This window comes from Oncorhynchus mykiss, chromosome 15, assembly GCF_013265735.2.
Source record: "Oncorhynchus mykiss isolate Arlee chromosome 15, USDA_OmykA_1.1, whole genome shotgun sequence".
Lineage (NCBI taxonomy): Eukaryota > Metazoa > Chordata > Actinopteri > Salmoniformes > Salmonidae > Oncorhynchus > Oncorhynchus mykiss.
Window position 1 is genome coordinate 29944815 of NC_048579.1, and position 21635 is coordinate 29966449.

At 43.8% G+C, this 21635-nt stretch overlaps 2 protein-coding genes across 2 annotated transcripts in view; both read right to left on the bottom strand.

Annotated features, from left to right (window-relative positions):
• The window catches only part of LOC110489970 (sickle tail protein), a 226542-nt gene extending 216304 nt beyond the window's left edge, over positions 1–10238 (bottom strand). Inside the window, exon 1 of the mRNA XM_036944276.1 lies at positions 9507–10238. Coding sequence (XP_036800171.1) covers positions 9507–9579 — 73 coding nt within the window. The 5' untranslated portion in view covers positions 9580–10238. The remainder of the gene's footprint in view (positions 1–9506) is intronic.
• An 8533-nt stretch (positions 10239–18771) lies between these two features.
• LOC110489974 (OTU domain-containing protein 1) lies at positions 18772–20392 on the bottom strand. The gene has a single exon (XM_021563012.2). The coding sequence runs from the start codon at positions 19934–19936 to the stop codon at positions 19493–19495; it is 444 nt and encodes a 147-aa protein (XP_021418687.2). The 5' UTR covers positions 19937–20392; the 3' UTR covers positions 18772–19492.
• Positions 20393–21635: the final 1243 nt, after the last annotated feature.

The window sequence follows — 21635 nt, forward strand, 5'->3', positions numbered from 1 at the left end:
GTGTGTGTGTCCATGCTATGTGTGTGTGTGTGTATGTGCGTGCCTGCCTTCCTGCATGTATACAGTGCCTTCAGAAAGTATTCACACCCCTTGAGTTATTCCACATTTTGTTGTTACAGCCTGAATTCAAAATTGTTTACATAGATTGTTTCTCTCACCCATCTACACACAATACCCCATAACGACAAAGAGGAAACATGTTTTTAGAAATTGTAGAACATTTCTTGAAAATAAAATGCAGAAATATCTCATTTACATAAGTATTCAAACCACTGAGTTAATACCTTGTAGAATTACCTTTGGCGGTGATTACAGCTTTGAGTCGTCTTGGGTATGTCTGTATGAGCTTTGCACATATGGATTTGGGCATTTTTTCCCCCATTCTTCATTGCAGATTTTCTCAAGCTCTGTTAAGTTAGATTGGGAGCTGCGGTGAAAAGCAATCTTCAAGTCTTTCCACAGATTTTTTATGTGATTCAAGTCTGGACTTTGGCTGGGCCACTCAAGGACTTTCTTGTTCTGAAGCCATTATTCTGAGGCCTTTCCAGCATTGCTTGGCTGTATGCTTGGGGTCATTGTCCTGTTTGAACGTAAATATTCACCCAAGTCTAAAGTCGTTTGAACTCTGAAGCAGGTTCTCATCAAGGATTTGCCGGTATTTGGCTCCATTCATTGTTCCCTCTATCATTACCAGTCTCCCGTTCCCTGCCGCTGAAAAGCATCCCCATAACATGATGCTGCCACCACTATGCTTCACGGTAGAGATGGTGTTAGACGGGTGATGAGCTGTGCCTGGGGTTTTTTCAGACAGAGTGCTTAGCAAAATAGTTACATTTTTGGTCTCATTAGACTACAGAATATTTTGCTTTATGCTCTCAGAGTCCTTCACATGCTTTTTGTAAACTCAAAGTGTGCCGTCATGTGCCTTTTTCTCAGGAGTGGCTTCCATCTGGCAACTCTACCATAAAGCCCAGATTGCTGAAATGCTGTAGAGACTGTCCTTCTGGCAGGTTCTCCCATATCAGCCAAAGAACTCTGTAGTTCTGTCAGAGAGGTCATTGGGTTCTTGGTCACTGCCCTAACCAAGGTCCTTCTTGCCCGCTTGATCAGTTTGGTCGGACGGCCAGCTCTAGTCTGGGTAGTTCCATATTTTTTCAGTTTCCCAATGATGGAGATCACTGTGCTCTTGGAAACTTTCAACACTCTAGAAATCGTTTTATACCCTTCCCCAGATATGTGCCTCATCACAATTCTATCTCAGTGATCTATGGACAATTTCTTGGACTTCGTGGTATAGTTTCTGCTCTGACATGCACTATCAACTGTGGGACCTCATATAGACAGTTTAAGTTCTTCCTAAATCACGTTCAAACAATTGAATTGGCCACATGTGGACTCCAATCCAGTTGTAGTGCCATCTCAAGGATGATGAAAGGAAATTGGATGCACCTGCGCTCAATTTGAAGTGTCATAGCAAAGGGGTGTGAATACATACTGTATGTGAATTGGATATTTCTGTGTTTAATTTTCAATAGATTTGCAAAACAATGTCAAACATGTTTTCCCTTGGGGTAGTGCGTGTATATGGGTGACGTATTTAAAGCGTTTGTTTTAATCCATTTTGAATTCAAGCTGCAACACAACAAAATGTGGAATAAGTCAAGAGGTATGAATACTTTCTGAAGGCACTTTGTGTGTGTGTGTTTCAAGCACTCTCCTTCGGGCATCATTTCCTGAAGAACGGCCTGAATGTTTAGTCTGTCCTTAATACTTCAAATTGGAATGAAATGTCAGGCGTCACAAGAGTGCATTTGCCGCGCGGCCGGTAAAAGGCGAGGCCTGGGAGAAAAGATCTCCTTTCTTAGAGGGGTCACTGAAGAGGCCGATCTCAGTAAATCAGGAAGCAGAGATAGCAGAGATATGGAGAGGTCAGCAGAAACAGGGGGAAGAGAAATGCGATAGACCAGGAGAGAATGAATGCGGAACCATTGATTTTCTCAGAAACCCTTAAGGTGGGCGTTTTCAGGAACCCTGTTTGCGTCCCAAATGACACCCTATTTCCTACATAGGGCACTACACAGAGCCCTATGGACCCTGGTGCACTATGCAGGGAATAGGGTCCCACTGGAAATTTTTCTTCTTTAGTGGTACCGCTGTCACCTTTCAACCTTAAGCCAAATGAACAGCAAAATGAAATACATTCTGTTATGCCGAAGGCTTCAAAGCATGCACAGCATGTGGTTTAATTAAAACTTCAGCAAGTGGAAAAACGGTGCATCTGTCTACAGCAGTTGGTTCGGAACATATTTTTAAACGAATAAATTAGGGGACATTTAAAAAAAATAAAAAAATAAAAACTTTTTTTTTTAAAATTGGCAAACAGGTCTATTGTTCTTTGTGTCCTTGTAATTTAGCACTAAAAACACACTTGACATCAACTCAAGGGTGCATTAGCTTTGATCTGAAAGCCATCTTCCCCAGTTAAAGTTAACAAAACATGAGCATGTGTTACTGTTACTCTGAGGGTGAGGCTATGGACTGCTCTTGAAATCATATTGTTTCAGACACAGTAACTTAAGAGCCTGGCTTTAAATCCAACGTGACTGGCTTTAAATCCAACGTGAAAACAGCTGATTAGCATCTCTGGAGGGGCTATTTCTAGCAGGGAGGGAAGACTGATCAGTCTCCTCCTCAGACGGACGGACGGGTGGGCGGACGGCAAGCAGACAGACAGATCGACAGACACATACAGACAGGCGGGACAGACAGCCAGCTGATGAAGTCAGGGTATTTCACACATCCCATCGCACCACTAGGAGAAAGAGGCTTGGCTGCTGTAACTAGCCCTGGCTGAGTTCAATGGACTTGAATGTTTAGAGAAGAAACACCTGGTGGGGATCACCGCATATTAAAAATATCCTATTGTACCACATCTTTCACACCCGTGAGTTGTGTTGAGAAAAGTACCTTCCCGACGGCTACTCCGACACTGGCACAGATATCGCCTGCGTTCCTGTACATGTGAATCGGCCCTGTGTGATTCTCATTCCAACGCTGCACTTATCAACTCCCTTGAGAAGAGGCATCATTTAGATAGCATGCTAATGTTAACACTAGACATCGTGACAAATGAAAAGGGATTTGACCCGACAGTCCGCAAATGAATCACAAATATGGAATGTGTGTGTGTGTGTGTGTGTGTGTGTGTGTGTTGTGTGTTTGACCTCACCACAAGGAGAATATCATATGAGTAAACCAACACTCCCGCCCTAGCCCACGCTATCTCCTGGCGACTGGGCCCTGTTTCGGTCATGTCGCTCCTCGGCCCTCACTGTCGTTCTATAGCGGTTCAAAACAAACACTTTCTAACTAACCCCTATAATCAGGAAGGTGTTCACCATCGCTAGAGTTTGTTAACTTTCCCAAAATTCCCAGGTTTGACAAAAAAAGATTCTGGAATCAGGAAGGTAAGAACTGGAAATCTGGGAATCTGCCAAGCGGGATTTCTGGAAAACTTTGGGAAAGCATGAGGCTTTCCCATTCCAATATAGGACTTTCCTCTCCATTATCCCTGACAAAGTGTTGAGGCCACAAGGTTTTGTTTTGTCAGTTCAGTTAATAAGGACTTTCAGTCATTCCAGCGTCATTAGTCAACGTATCAGTTCATAACCGGATTAAAATCCTGGTTTCATTTTGGGGTCCTGCTATGATCCAGGTGCCATTTGCTTCTTCTCTACATAAGCAACCTGATCCTCCTGTATGCATCTGGTGAAATTAGATGATATTCAGCCCTGTGGTATCCCAGAGAGACGGTCCTGCCCTGGACGCTGAACCCAGCAGCTGCCATTTAATCCGGGAGGGGGGGGGGAGAGAGAGTGTGTGAGTGAGTGAGAGAGAGAGAGAGTGTGTGAGTGAGAGAGCGAGAGAGAGAAAGTGTGTGGGTGAGAGAGAGAGAGAGAGAGAGAGAGAGCGAGAGAGAGAGTGTGTGAGTGAGAGAGAGAGAGAGAGTGTGTGGGTGAGAGAGAGAGAGAGAGAGAGTGTGTGAGTGAGAGAGAGAGAGAGAGAGAGAGAGAGAGAGAGAGAGAGAGAGAGAGAGAGAGAGAGAGTGTGTGGGTGAGAGAGAGAGAGAGAGTGTGTGAGTGAGAGAGAGAGAGAGATTGATGGATGTTTGGGAGGGAAACCTAACACTCCCGTCACCTGGCTCTGGACCACAGGATGGGGGACTGCTGCTGAAGAGGCCATTTTGTGTTTCCCTCCCAAGCCATTCTGCATACAATCTGAGCCCTGCCCTACACACAACCTCCTCAGCACTTTTCAACCCTGGCCCTGCCCCAATGCGTGTCCCTCTCTCTCGCCACACATGACTCACACACACACATAATCCGGGACAGGAATACCCATGCGCGAAAAGTGATACGTGTGCCAAAAGTAGTAGGTATCGTCCACTACGGCTGACACGCACGCACAAACACACACATATGCGCGCACACACACACGCACACACGCGCACACACACACACACACCAATTCAATGTCTTGACAGGGCTGTGTGTAGCAGCCTATTCTCTGAAGGGGATTTGCAGAGACTGGCAGACTTCCATTGTCTGCCCTCACGTAACATCGTCCACAGGCTATTGCGCACAGTGCATATAAGCTTGGGATATCAACAATTTAAAGTTGGCCTTTGTGGGAGTGACCATAGAATTCTATGGGAGTGATCTTACTGAGTAAAGGATTTGGCATCATTTAATTTGAGTGAATCTCACGACTGCAAGGCGTGGGTCCAAAAGGAGGCAGGACCCAGGCAGGAACTTGTGGTGCACAAATTACATATGGGAGAGGTTTGGGGAGATGATTGGTTGGCAGATTAAGCCAATGCCTGTACGCCGAGAGTTTCAAGTTTGGCACGTTGGTCCAGCAGACTCTTCGTGCATTTTGGTGGAAGTGTCTGGGAACATGATTAGCGCTCACGTGGCCTGTCAATCACCCTGTCGCCGTGGAGATGGGCTCAGCATTTCTCTCGTCATTATGACGTCCCAGAGTGGGTGCATGCACTGCAGCAGTGACCAGAGAGATGAGAGAAACAGCTGCGACTATCATATGCCTCACAAGCAATAAGCATCAATACACATCATCATCCCCTCATTGCATTCACCATAATAAAAACACATGGGCCCGTATTCATAAAAGCACTTTCATAAAGCGTCTCAGAGTAAGAGTGCTGATCTAGGATCAGGTCCCCCCCCTGTCAATATAACCTTATGAATTATGATCTAAAAGTGCTAAACTGATCCTAAAACCAGCACTCCTCCTCTGAGACTCTTTATGAACACGGGCCGCTGCACGTTTTACTGGAGAAGCAGTGTCCGTTTCTAACCATGTGTCCTCTGCGAGGTGTTGTGGTGCACAGTGGGGCTGAGGTACCGCTGGAGAAAGAAGTGGTTCAAGGTGAGCGTCACCTCGACAAGACGGAGAGCGCACGCAGTCATCGTCAAGCCCCTGTACGCGCACACTGCGTCTATCTAGTAATGACATCAGGAGTGCACAGGAAAGATGGAGAGAGCATTGTGTCCACATACTGCAAGGACGACTGCTACCTTAAAGTAAGATGTATCTGGAGACATTAACTGTATGAGTATAGAATAGAGTGACCCGGACATTCTCATCTGTGTTTGGCTCGTGTTCCATTGGGGGCAATACCAAACTTCCTACTAATCTAGCATCGGGTTTAGTCATGCTTTAGGCTGGTGGTATACAGTGCATGTGCTGTTGCATTGAGTTGGGGAAGATCCAGCCTGGGTTCAAATACTACTTGAAATAATTTCAAATACTTGCCTGGTGAAATGAAACCAATAGAATAGTCCAAACAGTGTAAACCCCGCCCATCTGGCAATCCAGACAGGCTAAAGCAAACGCTCAAAGCATTTGAACAACTTCAAATAGTATTTGAAACGAGGTCTGGAGCATTATGGGTTAATCTGTAGCTTTCACGGGCCATATTTCTCACGAACCACGTTTCCGGGCCCAGACAGCATCCCTAGCTATCTCCTCAGAGCACGCGCAGACCAGCAGGCTGGAGTGTTCACTGACATATTCAATCTCTCCCTACCCCAGTCTGCTGTCCCTACTTACTTCAATATGCCCCCCATTGTTCCTGTACCCCAAAAAGCTAAGGTAACTCAACTAAATGACTATTGCCCTTTAGCACTCATTTCTGTCATCATGAAGTACATTGAGAGACTAGTTAAGGATAATATCACCTCCACCTTACCCGACACCCTAGACCCACTGCAATTCGCATTCCGCCCCAATAGATCCACGGATAATGCAATCGCCATCGCACTGCACACTGCCCTATCCCATCTGGACAAAAGGAATACCTATGTAAGAATGCTGTTCATTGACTATAGCTCAGCCTTCAACACCATAGTACCCTCCAAGGTCATCCTTAAGCTCGGGGCCCTAGGTCTGAACCCTGCCCTGTGCAACTGGATCCTGGACTTCCCGACAGGCCGCCCAGGCGGTGAAGGTAGGCAACAACCTCCCCTATGCTGATCCTCAACACAGGGGCCCCATAGGGGTGTGTGCTCAGCCCACTCCTGTTCTCCCTGTTTACCCATGACTGCATGGCCACGCACGCCTCCAACTCAATCATTAAGTTTGCAGATGACAGAACAATGGTAGGCCTGCTTACCAACAATGACCAGACAGGCTACAGGGAGGAGGTGAGGGCACTGTGGCGGAGTGGTGCCAGGAAAATAATCTCTCCCTCAACGTCAACAAAATGAAGGAGTTGATCGTGGGCTTCAGGAGGCAGCTGAAAGCTTAAAGTTCCTCGGGATACCCGTCACTGACAAACTGAAATGGTCCACCCATTCAGACGTTGTGGTGAAGAAGGCTCAACAGCTCCTCTTCAACCTCAGGAGGCTGAAGAAATTTGACTTGGCCCCGAAGACCCTCACAAACTTTTACAGATGCGCCATTGAGAGCATGCTGTTAAGCTGTATCACCGCCTGGTATGGCAACCAGGCCAACGTCAGCCCAACGCATCACTGAGAGCACACTGCCTGCCCTTCAGGACATCTACAGCACCCAGTGTCACAGGAAGGCCAAGAAGATCACCAAGGACCTCAGCCACCCGAGCCACGGCCTGTTCACCCCCGTTCACCCCGTCAGTACAGGTGCATCAAAGCTGGAACCGAGAGACCGGAAAAAAAATCAATCTCAAGGCCATTAGACTGTTAAATAGCCATCACTAGCCTGCCTACACCTAGTATCCTACCCTGAATTTTGTCACTGTCACTAGCCGGCTACCACCCGGTTACTGATCCCAGCACCATAGAGCTTGCTGCCTTATGTACATAGACATGGAACACTGGTCACTTTAACAATGGTTGCATACTGTTTTACCCATTTTATACTGTATTCTAGCCAAGTCCATCCTATTCAACTATTGCAGTACATATACTATTCTAGCCATGTATTCTTCAGATATACTACATATTCTATCCACATACTGTCATGCCTGCTCCAGCTCTCCATCTCTGTCGCTCAAGGACGCCAGGCTGCCCTTCATTACGCACACCTGTCACCATCATTACGCGCATTAACGCTCACTGGGCTCACCTGAACTGAAACCATGCAGTTTATTAGACTACAGATTAAATAAATGATGATGAACTTCACAGGGTGGTGAAAGTGCACAGTGATGAGCTTAATGCGTCTATCCAATTAATATTGAGGGTCTTATTCTGGTGACATGATGATCGATGCTTCACTGCCTTTTGACAAATACAAGTATTCTCGCTCTTATCCATTATAATCTCATCATGTAGCTTACCCGCACAGCCTACCAGCACTGTATCTGCGAGCTGTTGGCTAGAGCGAAAGTTCCAAGACCAGAGTAGGCACATTTTCTATATAACACAACAGTTTTTGTGACAAATCAGTAGAGCTGAATATGCGATTGAAACACATTGAACTCTAGAATTTTATTTGGTCAATGAACACTTAAGCGGAAAAGTAGATTTTGTGTGCACTACATCATCACGCACTGATTTTTATCCACAGCAGGTCAGTTTGGTGGGAATAAACCACTGGTGGGATATTTTACAGATTTCCTTTATGTGGATTGTAGAATATTTGCAAGAAAATCTGTTGCCAATTGGAAGGAAAACTAGCTATAGAGAAAAATAAAAGAGACTGCACTTTCTATTCTCTTCATTGGGCATGAAAAGGACAAAAGGAAACAGAGATCAACTCCAAGGACAGAATGCTACATCTCCCCAAAGAAACCAAAATGTAGCATTTGTTCCAGAGTTTCTGCTATTGCACAACAATTTCCCACTTGGTCCATGTCGACCATTACAAGTTTTAACCTGAAGTAAACTTGCGTTCTCTCAGCATTACAATAGGAAGTCAGGGCACTTTTCTGGTACAAGCTGGGACAGCGAGGAGAGACCGGCACCCATATCCTGTATGCTTCTGCAATTCAGGTATCCACAGCAATTAGGGAGTGGCATTTCTAGGGTCACTTTGACAAAACATAAAGCTCAAAATTCATAAAACGTCTCAGAGTTGGAGTGCTGATCTAGGATCGGGTTTCCTCTGTCCATGTAATCTCATGAATTGTGTTTAAAAGGCTAAACTGATCCTACTTCAGCTAAATCAACACCGATATGACACGCTAGATACATAACAGCCCTGGTCCCTGACATCCAAATAGACTGGGACATTCATATTCTGAGGATGTCTATGGCTTGGCAGTGAGCCTGATGTGGTCTAGCTAGCCTTGATGACCGAAACATCCCAGAGAGCAGGCACCCTGCCGAGCTTAATGCCATAGGGCATCAGGCATCAGTGGCCCCTATCACTGTCAGTGGCCCCTGTCAGTGGCCCTATCATTGACTCCAGGTGACAAATGAGCATTGTGACAGGTGATGCTCCTTGAGATAACACACAGCAACTAAACCACACTCCCATGGCAATCCCATAAAATTGTAAGCAATACTTAATGTTAACTGATTGAATTATATGGAGTTAATGACTTTGAATCCATGATTGAATCCATGATTAGTCTAAGTATTTGTAATGCATTTAAAACATAACATATGTAAAGGAAAATGAAGATAATGTTACAATCCTAAAATATAGGGCTAGATAAATCAGTTTATGTATAAAATTATATGGAGATTGGGAGCTTTTGGCCAAATTAATAAGCACATGGGGGAAATATGACCGGGTGCAGGGGCTGTGGCTACTACAGAAAATATTGTAACGGTTTAAACGTAGCTATAGCCTTATCCTAGTATCCCATGTTCATCAAAATACGTTTAAACAAGATAATTAGAAGCCTATCATTTGGCCAAATATATAGACTGCCATATCAGCATTTTTTAAAATATAAATATGACTTCTCCTCCAAGCCAAGGTCAGTGTGGACACAAGCTCGAAACTTGAAAGCAGAAAACCAAGAAGCAAACAAGAGTAACAAGAGAAGCGCTTACTCGGTAAGTTGGGGCTAGCTTTGCGGTCAGTGGAAGGAAGCTGGTCCGCGAACTGCACCCGATGTCCCGACATGTTCGATAGGCTGGCTACCTGTCAAGACAGGGGCAAGGTTGCACCAACACCGTCGCTCAGTCGCAGTTTGTTTCAAAGTATCCCACAACTTCCAACGATATGGTTCATTCGCAGGGGTGACCCGTCTCTTGCTGCTCTTGCTCGTTGGACGCGCATACAGATCGAATATAAATATCGTTCAGACTGTATGTCATTCAATTTCGCTTTTCCTCACTCTATGCCAGTTGCAGGCAGCAGATGCCAATACTGCAGCAGTAGCGCGGTCAAGGCAGCCTGTGATCCGACTCCGCTTACTACCGCGCTTACCTGAATGACTGCGCGCTAGTTGTGTGTGGAGTACTGGTCCATTGGCGAAGAGAGTGGGAGAGGCACCGGCTAGGCTGAGAGGAAAAGCTCATGTTTTTGTGCAATACAAAACTTTGCTATCCACATGACTGCAGAACGTGATCACAGTTTACAACCGCAGAGGAAATAAAACATGTGGCCATTAAATAGCCAAAGCTAACGTTACACAAGTCAAACCAGGCATTAATATGTTCAAAGACAAACTTCATAAAATGTATTACAATAGCAGAAGTAGGCTACCAACGTGGGGAAAGGTAGACAGACATAAGATGTAGCCTACTTCAGGCTATTAAAACGGGGACGATGACGGATATGTATGTGCATGTGACGTCCTGACTAGTATTCTGCAAGCGGCACAAACGATGACGTCACTCGTGAGGTAATCCTTCAAAATGAAAGCCCGCATTTCAAAACAGCAATGTGGATAACTCATTCACAATATATTACATTTTAATCCATTTCCATTTTATTGTGCGTATATGCAAATGCAAGGAGACATTTATTGGAAAAATTACAAATGTGCTTCTAAAAAAAAATGTTTTAACCACTATCCAAACCACTATTTGGGTTGTAGAGAAAAAACGATTCTATGTGCACAGGTAAAAGTGGGGTTGGGAATACTCAGTAGGGTCTTTAGAATCTATATATTGTGTTATTTCTTGGAGGACTGAGGTCTATATACCCAGCAGCACTATCTACACCAACCATTCCATTGTCTCTCTGACATTTGCAACATTGTTTCAATATTCAAATCTCCAGCTGTCCCATAGTAATGATCAGGGTTTCTCAGCCAGTCGAAATCATGAATCAACTGGCATACTTTTTATGGACATACAGTACCCGTCAAAAGTTTGGACATACCTACTCATTCAAGGATTTTTCTTTATTTTTTACTATTTTCTACATTGTAGAATAATAGTGATCACATCAAAACTATGAAATTACACATATTAAATCATGGAGTAACCAAAAAAGTGTATTTTATATTTGAGATTCTTCAAAGTAGTCACCCTTTGACTTGATGACAGCGTTGCACACTCTTGAAATTCTCTCAAACAGCTTCATGAGGTAGTCACCAGGAATGCATTTCAATTAACAGATGTGCATGTTAATTTGTGGAATTGTGTTGTGACAAGGTATGAGTGGTATACAGAAGATAGCCCTATTTGGTAAAAGACCAAGTCCATATTATGGCAAGAACAGCTCAAAAAAGCAAAAATAAACAACAGTCCATCATTACTTAATTTTTTTTGTTTAACTAGGCAAGTCAGTTAAGAACAAGTTCTTATTTACATTGACGGCCTACCTCGGCCAAACCCTAAGCCGGGACTCCCAATCACAGCCGGTTGTGATTCAGCTTGGAATCGAACCAGAATCTGTAGCGACACCTTTAGCACTGAGATGCAGTGCCTTAGACTGCTGCGCTACTCAGGAGCCCAAATCAAGATCAGTCAATCCGGAAAATGTCAAGTATTTTGAAAGTTTCTTCAAGTGCAGTCGCAAAAACCATCAAGCGCTATGATGAAACTGGCTCTGATGAGGACCGCCACACGAAAGGAAGACCCAGAGTTAACAAATTGCAGCCCAAATAAATGCTTCACAGAGTTCAAGTAACAGACCCATCTCAACATCAACTATTCAGAGGAGACTGCGTGAATCAGGCCTTCATGGTCAAATTGCTGCAAAGAAACCACTACTACAGGACATCAATACGAAGAAGAGACTTGCTTGGACCAAAAAACACGAGCAATGAAGATTAGACTGGTGGAAATCTGTCCTTTGGTCTGATGAGTCCAAATGTTAGATTTTTGGTTCCAACTGACGTGTCTTTGTGAGACACAAGTAAGTGAACGGATGATCTCAACATGTGTAGTTCTCACCGTGAAGCATGGAGGAGGAAGTGTGATGATGTGGGGTTGCTTTGCTGGTGACACTGTCTGTGATTTATTTAGAATTAAAGGCACACTTAAAAAACAAACAAATTATGGTCCCACTAAGTGCAAACCAGATGGGATGGCTTATCACTGCAGAATGCTGTGGTAGCAATGCTTGCTAGTGGTGGCTAGTGGTGGCTACCAGTGTCTGGTTTGCACTTAGTGGGACCATAATTTGTTTTTCAACAGGACAATGACCCAACACACCTCCAGGCTGTGCATGGGCTATTTTACCAAGAAGGAGAATGATGGAGTGCAGCATCAGATAACCTGGCCTCCATAATCACCCGAACTCAATCCAATTGAGATGGTTTGGGATGAGTTGGACCACAGAGTGAAGGAAAAGTAGCCAACAACTGCTCAGCATATGTGGGAACTCCTTTAAGCATTTCAGGTGAAGCTGGTTGAGAGAATGCCAAGAGTGTGCAAAGCTGTCATCAAGGAAAAGGGAGGCTACTTTGAAGAATCTAAAATATAACATATATTTTGATTTGCTTAACACTTTTTTGGTTACTACATGATTCCATATGTGTTATTTCACAGTTTTGATGTCTTCACTATTATTCTACAATGTAGAAAATAGTAAAATAATTAAGAAAAACCCTTGAATGAATAGGTGTGTCTAAACTTTTGACTGGTACTGTATACAATAAATAAAACAAAGTGCAGCTAGTTTGCTGTCTTTCCAGCTTCAGTTTGAAGTGATTGTGTTAGCTGTGTTGTTGGCTAGCTCCTCTGAACAACAGTGTCCTAACGAGAGAACACATTTTCTACGCCAGGTGAAATCACGCATCATTAGCTCATTGTTATGGATGTATCCAAATAAATGTCACTAGAAAACAGCAAAAACAAACGCACATGGAGCTACTTTGCTGTTATTCTGGGTCGCATCCATAGAGACAATATAAAAAGACTGAACGACAGGGTCGTGTCTCTGGCAACCGAACCGACAGAACGAACGATCAGCCGGTTTGGGTAGAAACCCTAGATTTGTGTTGGGACTCTATCATGTGGAGGGATGAAATATTCCGAATAAATGTATCAAAATAACGTTTCTAAAAAAATATATGTAAGTCATTATTTGAATATGTTGATAACCTGTTGTTTAAAAGTGATAAGGTCTGGAGGTGGTCTTAAGAAGAGCCAACCGGGCTCTCATCCAGGTATGCCGGCAGCGGTGGGCGAACATCTTGGCCGAGGTTATGCTGACCTCTTCCTCTTGCTCAAGGAAGAATGGAGGCTGGTAGCCCAAGGAACACTTGAAGGGTGAAAGACCAGCGGCCGAGTAGGGAAGGGTGTTGCGGGCGTACTCCACCCACACAAGTTGCTGGCTCCAGGTGGTGGGGTTGGCAGAGACGAGGCAAAGAAGAGTCGTTTCCAGGTCCTGATTGGCTCGCTCCGACTGGCCATTAGACTGGGGATGAAACCGGAGGACAGGCTGGCCGATGACCCAATCAGGGTGCAGAGTGCCTTCCAGAACCTGGACGAGAACTGAGGACCACGATTGGAGACCTTGTCGACCGAAAGACGTGTCCCATCATAAGCTGGTCCATCTCCTTGGCTGAGGGCAACTTGGAAATGGGAATGAAATGTGCAGCTTTGGAAAACCTATCCACAATCATAAGTATGATAGTGTTGCCATCTGCCAGGGGGAGACCAGTGACAAAGTCCAGGGATATATGGGACCAGGGGTGGTGATGAACAGGAAGTGGTTGAAGGAGGCCAGCCAGAGCTTGCCTTTGAGTCTTGTTCTGTGTGCACCCAGTGTAGGCGGCAACGAATTCGGGAAACTTCAGGAACCAGGGTGGGCTTTTTGTCGGATGAAAGCCATGGTTCGATGAGCCCCTGGATGATAGATATGTTTGGGGTAATGAATGGGCCCATTCCAGGACTGGGGACCGGGCACTGGGCCGAATCAGGGATTTTTTACTGTGATGTCATTGAGACCCCGGTAGTCGATACACAGGTGCAGGGTTTTGTCCTTTTGTTGAAAACCTCCATGAGGTCCTGGTACTCCGTGGGAATGGAGGAGCGTAGTCTGCCACACTACGGAGGTCGTGACGTAGATGAAGTAGCTTCCAAGCCGCCTCTCTCCAGGACACTGGAGAATCGAACACCTTCCTCACCTCCGCTACCAAATCCTCCAGACGAAGGCAAACGGCGGATTGTTCCTCCCACACCGCCATAGCCCAGGCGAGCACCCTTCCAGACATCAGCATTATGAGATACGCTATCTTTGAACAGTCTGAAGGAAACAAAGAGGGCTGCAGCTCAAAGATGAGGGAGCACTGGGAGAGAAACGCCCTGCAGGTTCCAGGATCCCCAATGTAGCGCTCCGGAGGAGGTAAGCGTGGTTGCTGAGCGTCCGGGAGGTTTCCGTTGTCGCTTTCTGCCTGATAGTCCGCCGAATTGCTCCAGTAATGAGTTGAAACCTTGGTCATGGCATTCCGCCAAGGTATGTAGTCCTTCCATAAGGTTCTGAAGTAGCTCCTCAAGTCTTCCAATGGTGGCTCCTTGCAGGCAGACAGAGTTGCGGAGCTGGTCCGAGTCTGCTGGGTCAGTCATGGCCAGCTCGTACTATAACGACAAAGGATGAGACCCAGATGCAGACACAGGAGGCAGATGGTTCGAGTCTCAGACATGTATTATATACAAGGGGTAGGCAAATGGCAGGTCCAGGACAGGCAGAGATCAATAATCCTGATAAGAGTCAAGAGGGCGTAGAACGTCAGGCAAAAACAGGTCGGAACCGGGAAGACTAAGAACACAAACTAGAGCGAAGGAAAAACACGGGGAAAACACGTTGGGACGACTTTATGAGACAAGGTGAACTGGCAACAGACAGACAGTAAATGTAGGTGTAAATACACAGGGGATAATGGGGAAAATGGGAGACACCTGGTGTGGGGTGGAGACAACACAAGACAGGTGAAACAGATCAGGGTGTGACAGAGTCATTGTTAGTTGTACATTTAAGACATGACTCTGCTGTTGTGCTGTAGAATTCATGATTTTTTTCTCTTGTATAATAAATTCTATACATTAGTTTATACTGGATTGAGCGTACATTTTCATGAACTGTAATTTCATTAGTTATGCTCCAACATTCCCTCCAAATTGTGCCAATTTCAGTTATTTTTAAGTCTTCATTACAATAGTAGTTCTGACTCAAATACGATTCCCTCAAGGTTGCTCTAATGTCCAAAATATTTAAAACTCGAAATGTTGTGATATGTAATTTTTAAGTTGCATGTATTTGAAAATACCTACATTGGTCACTACAGAGGTAGTGCGTACGGCCCAGTACATCACTGGGGCTAAGCTGCCTGCCATCCAGGACCTCTACACTAGGCGGTGTCAGAGGAAGGCCCTAAAAATTGTCAAAGACCCCAGCCACCCCAGTCATAGACTGTTCTTGCTACTACTGCATGGCAAGCGATACCGGAGTGCCAAGTCTTGGACAAAAAAGCTTCTAAACAGTTTTTACCCCCAAGCCATAAGACTCCTGAACAGGTAATCAAATGGCTACCCGGACTATTTGCATTGTGCCCCCCCCCCCTTCTTTTACACTGCTGCTACTCTCTGTTTATCACATATGCATAGTCACTTTAACTATACATTCATGTACATTCTACCTCAATTGGCCCGACCAACCAGTGCCCCCGCACATTGGCTAACCGGACTATCTGCATTGTGTCCCGCCACCCACCACCCGCCAAACACTCTTTTACGCTACTGCAACTCTCTGTTTATCATATTTGCATAGTCACTTTAACCATATCTACATGTACATACAGTACTACCTCAATCAGCCTGACTAACCGGTGTCTGTATGTAGCCTCGCTACCGTTATAGCCTCGCTACTGTATATAGCCTCGCTACTGTATATAGCCTCGCTACTGTATATAGCCTCGCTACCGTTATAGCCTCGCTACTGTTATTTTTTACTGTTGTTTTTATTTCATAACTTACCTATTGTTCACCTAATACCTTTTTTGCACTGTTGGTTATTAACTGTAAGTAAGCATTTCACTGTAAGTTCTACAGCTGTTGTATTCGGCGCATGTGACAAATACACTTTTATTTGATTTGGTCAGTACAAAATTGCTTTTGAATTCTGTCATGGCTATAAATGTATTTCCTGTCACCAAGTCATTTACGGTTTCTATGCCTTTAGTCTTCCATGTGGACCAATTTAGCGGTTGAATTCTGAAAAGCCATCCAAGGATTGTTCCATAGGGTTTTGTTTTTTGGGAGTGATATTGGTTCTTGTAGAATACGTTTAATTTTCTTCCATATTTTGATAGTGTCCTTAACTATGAAGTTGTGATTGTTCTTAGCTTTATCCTTTGAAAATAGACAAAATTGTTTCTGGGGAAGAGTATGTGCATCTTCAATATGTACCCGATGTTCCTCTTTAGTACATATGAAGGTAACACTTGACTTCACTTGTCATAACCTGTCATAACATGGTCTTAACACTGTTGTGACCCTTATATTTACACCTGGTGTGACATATATTGCTTTGTTTTATGGCTGGTTATGACACCTGCATATGAGTGTCACATTTATTCAAATGCATTTTTCCCTGCCAAGAAGTCTCCTTTCATTTGAAAGTTTGTTTCTTAAATCCTTTGTTGTTACTGTAGCAGCAGGTAGCCTAGTGGTTAATTGGGCCAGTAACAGAAAGGTCGCCGGTTCGAATCTCCAAGATGACTTTGTGAAAAAAATGTGTGATGTGCACTTGAGCACCGCCCTTAATAACCCTAATTGCTCCTGTAAGTCGCCCTGGATAAGAGCGTCAGATAAAATTAGAATAAACATGACTCTGGGTTTGTTGGGCGGCAGGTAGCATAGTGGTTAATAGCGTAGGGCCAGTAACCCTAAGACCCTTAACCCTAATTGCTCTGGATAAGAGTGTCTGCTAAATTATTTAAATAAATTCTTTACAGTCACGTTTTTTCGCCCATAGTTGAAATAACTTGTAGAAAATACATTGATGATACTGTCATGAAGCATGATGACCATACTATGTCGCTTTACTTGGACTAAGAAAATAGGCTTTATGACCATGTCAAGAAGCATTATGACCATACTATGTCGTTTTACTTGGATTAAGAAAATAGGCTTCATGACCATGTCAAGAAGCATTATGACCATACTATGTCGCTTTACTTGGACTAAGAAAATAGGCTTCATGACCATGTCAAGAAGCATTATGACCATACTATGTCGCTTTACTTGGACTAAGAAAATAGGCTTTATGACCATGTCAAGAAGCATTATCATAATCATATAAGTCCGATAGGCCTATCACGTGCATGCCCTTATACCAGTCATCAGTCAAAAAGAGGGTGTCTTGTCCTGCTCCTGAAACCTGCTCCTGCATTCAGCCCAGTCATCAGAAACAGAGCATTGGGTAAGGTGCATGTCTGACATCAATGTGTGCGCATGATAATTGATCATTGAATATGGTAAATTACAATATATATATATACATATATAACATAAACATACTGTTGACACGTAGGCTATGGTGTGTAAAGGAATGTTTTGCCTTGTGTGGTAGGTTTTGTGTGTTTTGACACTCTTATGTAGGTGTCATAACCAGCCATAAAAACATGCAATATATGTCACAACCGTTCAAACTATATATGTCATGACAATGTTTTGACCATATTTTAACAGGCTATGTCAGCTGTTATGACATACTATGAAATTGGTTATGGCCCTGTCATAATGTGTTATGACACTGGGTGTCAAGTAAAGTGTTACCCATTTAACTATACAACGACTTCAAAAAGTATTCACACCCCTTGACTTTTTCCACATTTTGTTGTGTTACAGCCTGAATTTAAAATGGAGGAATTATGTTTTTAGAACATTTACAAATTAATAAAAAATGAAAAGCTGAAATGTCTTGAGGCAATCAGTAACAAACCCCCTAAAATGCTTATTCTATTATCCTGAAAAATGTATTCATGTTTATATGTTCATATTCTTATCTTTACTATTTCTTAGTGTTGTTGCATTGCTGAGAAGGAACCTGCAAGTAAGCATTTCGTGGAATGGTGTATACCATCTGTATCCTGTACATACTACTAATCAAACTTGAAACTCGTAATTCATATACAGCGTTTTGAATTTCAGTGAATGGAGTGTGGAGTAAGGCGTCACCGGCACTGTATAAAACCTGCTTGTCAGCACAAGAGACTATTGAGCCTACACAATAGCTTTCAACATACAGTACTGGTGTAAACTTTCGAAAGAAATGCTGCTATAATTAATGCAATATTACAAATAAAAGTACGTAAAATTACTCATGTATTTTTTTCAAAGGTGGATGCAATGCAGTGAGAGAAAAAAAATCTGCGCTCGTGTTTCCAGCATAATATTCTGCTGCTAGGAGAACGGTAATTATGTTCTGGCATGGGCGGGGGTAGCCAGGAGGCTACGTGAATAAACGTTCCTTTGCACACACCAGTTAGTGTATGCGTATTGACACTATGTGTAGGATAGGCTACTGTGAGTCTATCTAAATACCACGTGAAATTATAATTAGTTCGACTTCATAGCCTACCTCGCCATGGTTCAATCAATCCTAAGAAAAAAATCAATTGAGGGGTCTAATACGCCATCTAATGGTTGTACAGGGGAATAAAGCCAAACAAACTCAGCCATTTGTATTGTTACTCAATAACAGCACCCGAGATTATTCCATTATTCTATTCCATGTCTAGTGTGTGTGTGTGTGTGTGTGTGTGTGTGTGTGAGCATTATCTTGCATGGAGATTTAAATAATGTCAATTTAAGACAGAAAGTAAAATGAACACCAAAAGTGTTATTTCAAAATTGATTTATTTATATTTATTTAACCTGGCAAGTCAGTTAAGAACAAATTCTTATTTACAATGACGCATACACCGGCCAAACCCGGACGACGCTTGGCCAATTGTGCGCCGCCCTATGGGACACCCAATCGCGGCTGGCTGTGATACAGCCTGGATACAAATTATTATTATTAAATTATTATTTTAAAACAATGTTGCTGTTTGTGCTCCAAGCACCTCACAAAGGCATAAAGCTTAGCAACACAGCTTAACTGTTATATGTAATAATACAAAAACTGTCAATGAACCAGTCAAAAACCTAATAAATAGTCTCACCTAAGTGCTCAAACATAAAATGCATTAATGTAGCCTATAGAAAAAAAACACCTAATCTCCTTCAAGTGTCATTTTTGACATTTAGAGTATTTACAACAAAAATATCAAAATCTAACATGTGCGCTGCACTTCAATTCGGTTACAATACAAAACATAGAAAAATAAATGAATAAGGCAATGTTGAAGTCACACACACATAATTAAAGTGCAATCGATTTTGAGAGAGAGAGAGAGAGAGAGAGAGAGAGAGAGACCGTATGAGCTCAGGGTGAGTCGTGAGCTGGGCTGTGAGGAGATGTCCTTAGCACAGGGGCCAACAGGGGCCCCAGGTGCTGACTGAGGCCCTCTCAGACCTCAGATGACAGAGGCTCCACTACTATCAGCAGAGATGATTGGCCCATTTTGTAACAGCTAGCCTACTGTAACACACAGTAATATTTAAACGCAGCAATCGGATAACTATTGGTTTCAAATGTGACCATTTTGTTCAATGTACATTTTAGACAGTGACGCTGCCATCGACTTGGCCAGCTCTTCGTCCCGTTTCCTTTGCATCTGAGAATGACGGAACCAGTCGTCATACTCTGGGTTGTCCACACACCTGTCCAGCAGGACATCATAGTGTCCGTTACTGAGCCAACTCAACCAGACAGTGGGTTTGGACGAGTCCTCTTCCCCCAGGTAGTGCACCATGGTTGAAATCGTGGGACTCTCCAAGCTACCTCCAGTGGTCAGGTAAATGTTCACATTCAACATCTGACTCATCGCCAGAAGCTCCGGATAGCCTGCCCAGGCACTGTCCTGCGCTGCGTTGATCAGGAACTCGCCGACATCCCCCTCAATGATGGGGTTAAACTCATCCAGGTGGTCGGCTATGTGGTGCATTGTCTGGTCTCTCAGCTCCTTGTGCATAGACTGCTCTCCATAGGCGGCTTTGCACACCGCCCTGTACAGACAATTGCCGTCAGGGATGATGTGGAATCTGTACTTGTGTACCTTCTCCTGAAGGTATTTGTTCTGTTTCTCCACTTCCGCAATGTAACGCGTCACTTTGTCTTCCTCACATTTCTCTGCTTCTCTCCGTGGAGAGGGAGGGGGCTCCTGTAGGACATTGAGCTCAAAGAGCTGTGCCTCGCCAGATGGAAAGTCCAGGTCTGCACATTCACTATCATTTCTATTCTCACAGGAATCCAAGATGCCTCGGCCCAAATGGGTTGCCAGGGCCTCCAAGTTCTGATGGGGTTTTTGGCTAACAATGTCACTCTAACAGTTTTTCCTTCCCCATTTGCCATGTTCATTCTCTCCTCACACTTTCTGTAACTTGGTCCATCTTTCTTGTCAAAATTGATCAGGTTATTTTCACGTTCAACCTTTTGACTATCACTGAAAAAATCCCCTCTACCTCTGAGGTGATCAATGAAGTCCACAATCAAGTCTCTATCCAAATGATCCTCTCGGTCACGTGGCTGAATCAGGATATCTTGTGAATATGAGTCTGATGGAGACCGTTTGGTTTGGGCTTCCTTTAGGATGTGCACTGGTACGGATCTCTCAGCTCCGTCGGGCCGACGAATAATTATCTCTGCGGTTGAAGTGTAGTAGACTGGCTTCATGGAAGCAGCCTCGTAACATGAAAAACAAGCAGCAGGCATGTTTGCAGTAGATTGAGTCTCTCCTAAAGTATTCCCGTTAGTGTCTGCTGGAGTAGGCCCACTCGGTTTATTATTCACAGAGGAGCTCGTTGTTGTTCTGGACAAATGGTCGGTAGTGGTACCACTTGCGATAGTTATCGAAGCTTTGCGAGAGGATCCGGGATAGTGTGTCAACGCACTGCTGTACAGCTGCATTTTGAAAGACTCGCCTTTATACCATATGCTGGACACCAAGTGTTATGGAAAGATGACAACAAAGTCTAAAAATACAACCAGTCATCAACAACAGCTAAATGGCAGGGTAGGTTTCCATGGATCCACGGTCTTGTTCCCGCTGTCACACATAGAGACCGAGTTTAGCCATCTTGCGTCAGCGCAGTTCCCCTAATTTTAGACAGGAAAGTGTAACCTGACCCACTCCACTTCATCCTACCTCATTGCCAACAGTTAAAGTAGTTGTACGTAGAGCAGTGATGACCACAGCGAGGGAATTAAAAGGATTTGATGACAGTACACTCTCGGAACTTCGTTTGCCCAAGTCGGCGGCGTCAAGGGCGGCGTCGCCATTCTGGAATGCGCAAAGCGTGCCAAAAGCTACATCACGGTTACGCGTAGGGATATGCGCAAAAAAGACTCACAAACCCTATTACTTCTTGAGAGTAAAGTGATGTCCCGTCCTTAAAAGGATTGTATGGCCCTATAAAGTTTTTTAAATTCGATTTTATTGGATTCAATACAGCCTAATGCATTTTCTGCCCATGTGCTTTTTAGTGGTTATTTGCCAATGTAGGCTACTTTCTATGCGTACAAAATGTCAGTCATGTTTTATTTCTGTCTGTTTACAAAACATGGAAAATATGTGAAAGATATTCCGTTATGACACTATTATAACACAATGTCTTTAACATTCTATCATCGGTCATCAATATGTGGATGACACACTTGTCCTATATGATAGA

Bases quoted from the DNA above. Each gene is read 5' to 3' on its own strand.
- LOC110489974 (XM_021563012.2), bottom strand. From the start codon at position 19,936: ATGCACAAGGAGCTGAGAGACCAGACAATGCACCACATAGCCGACCAC.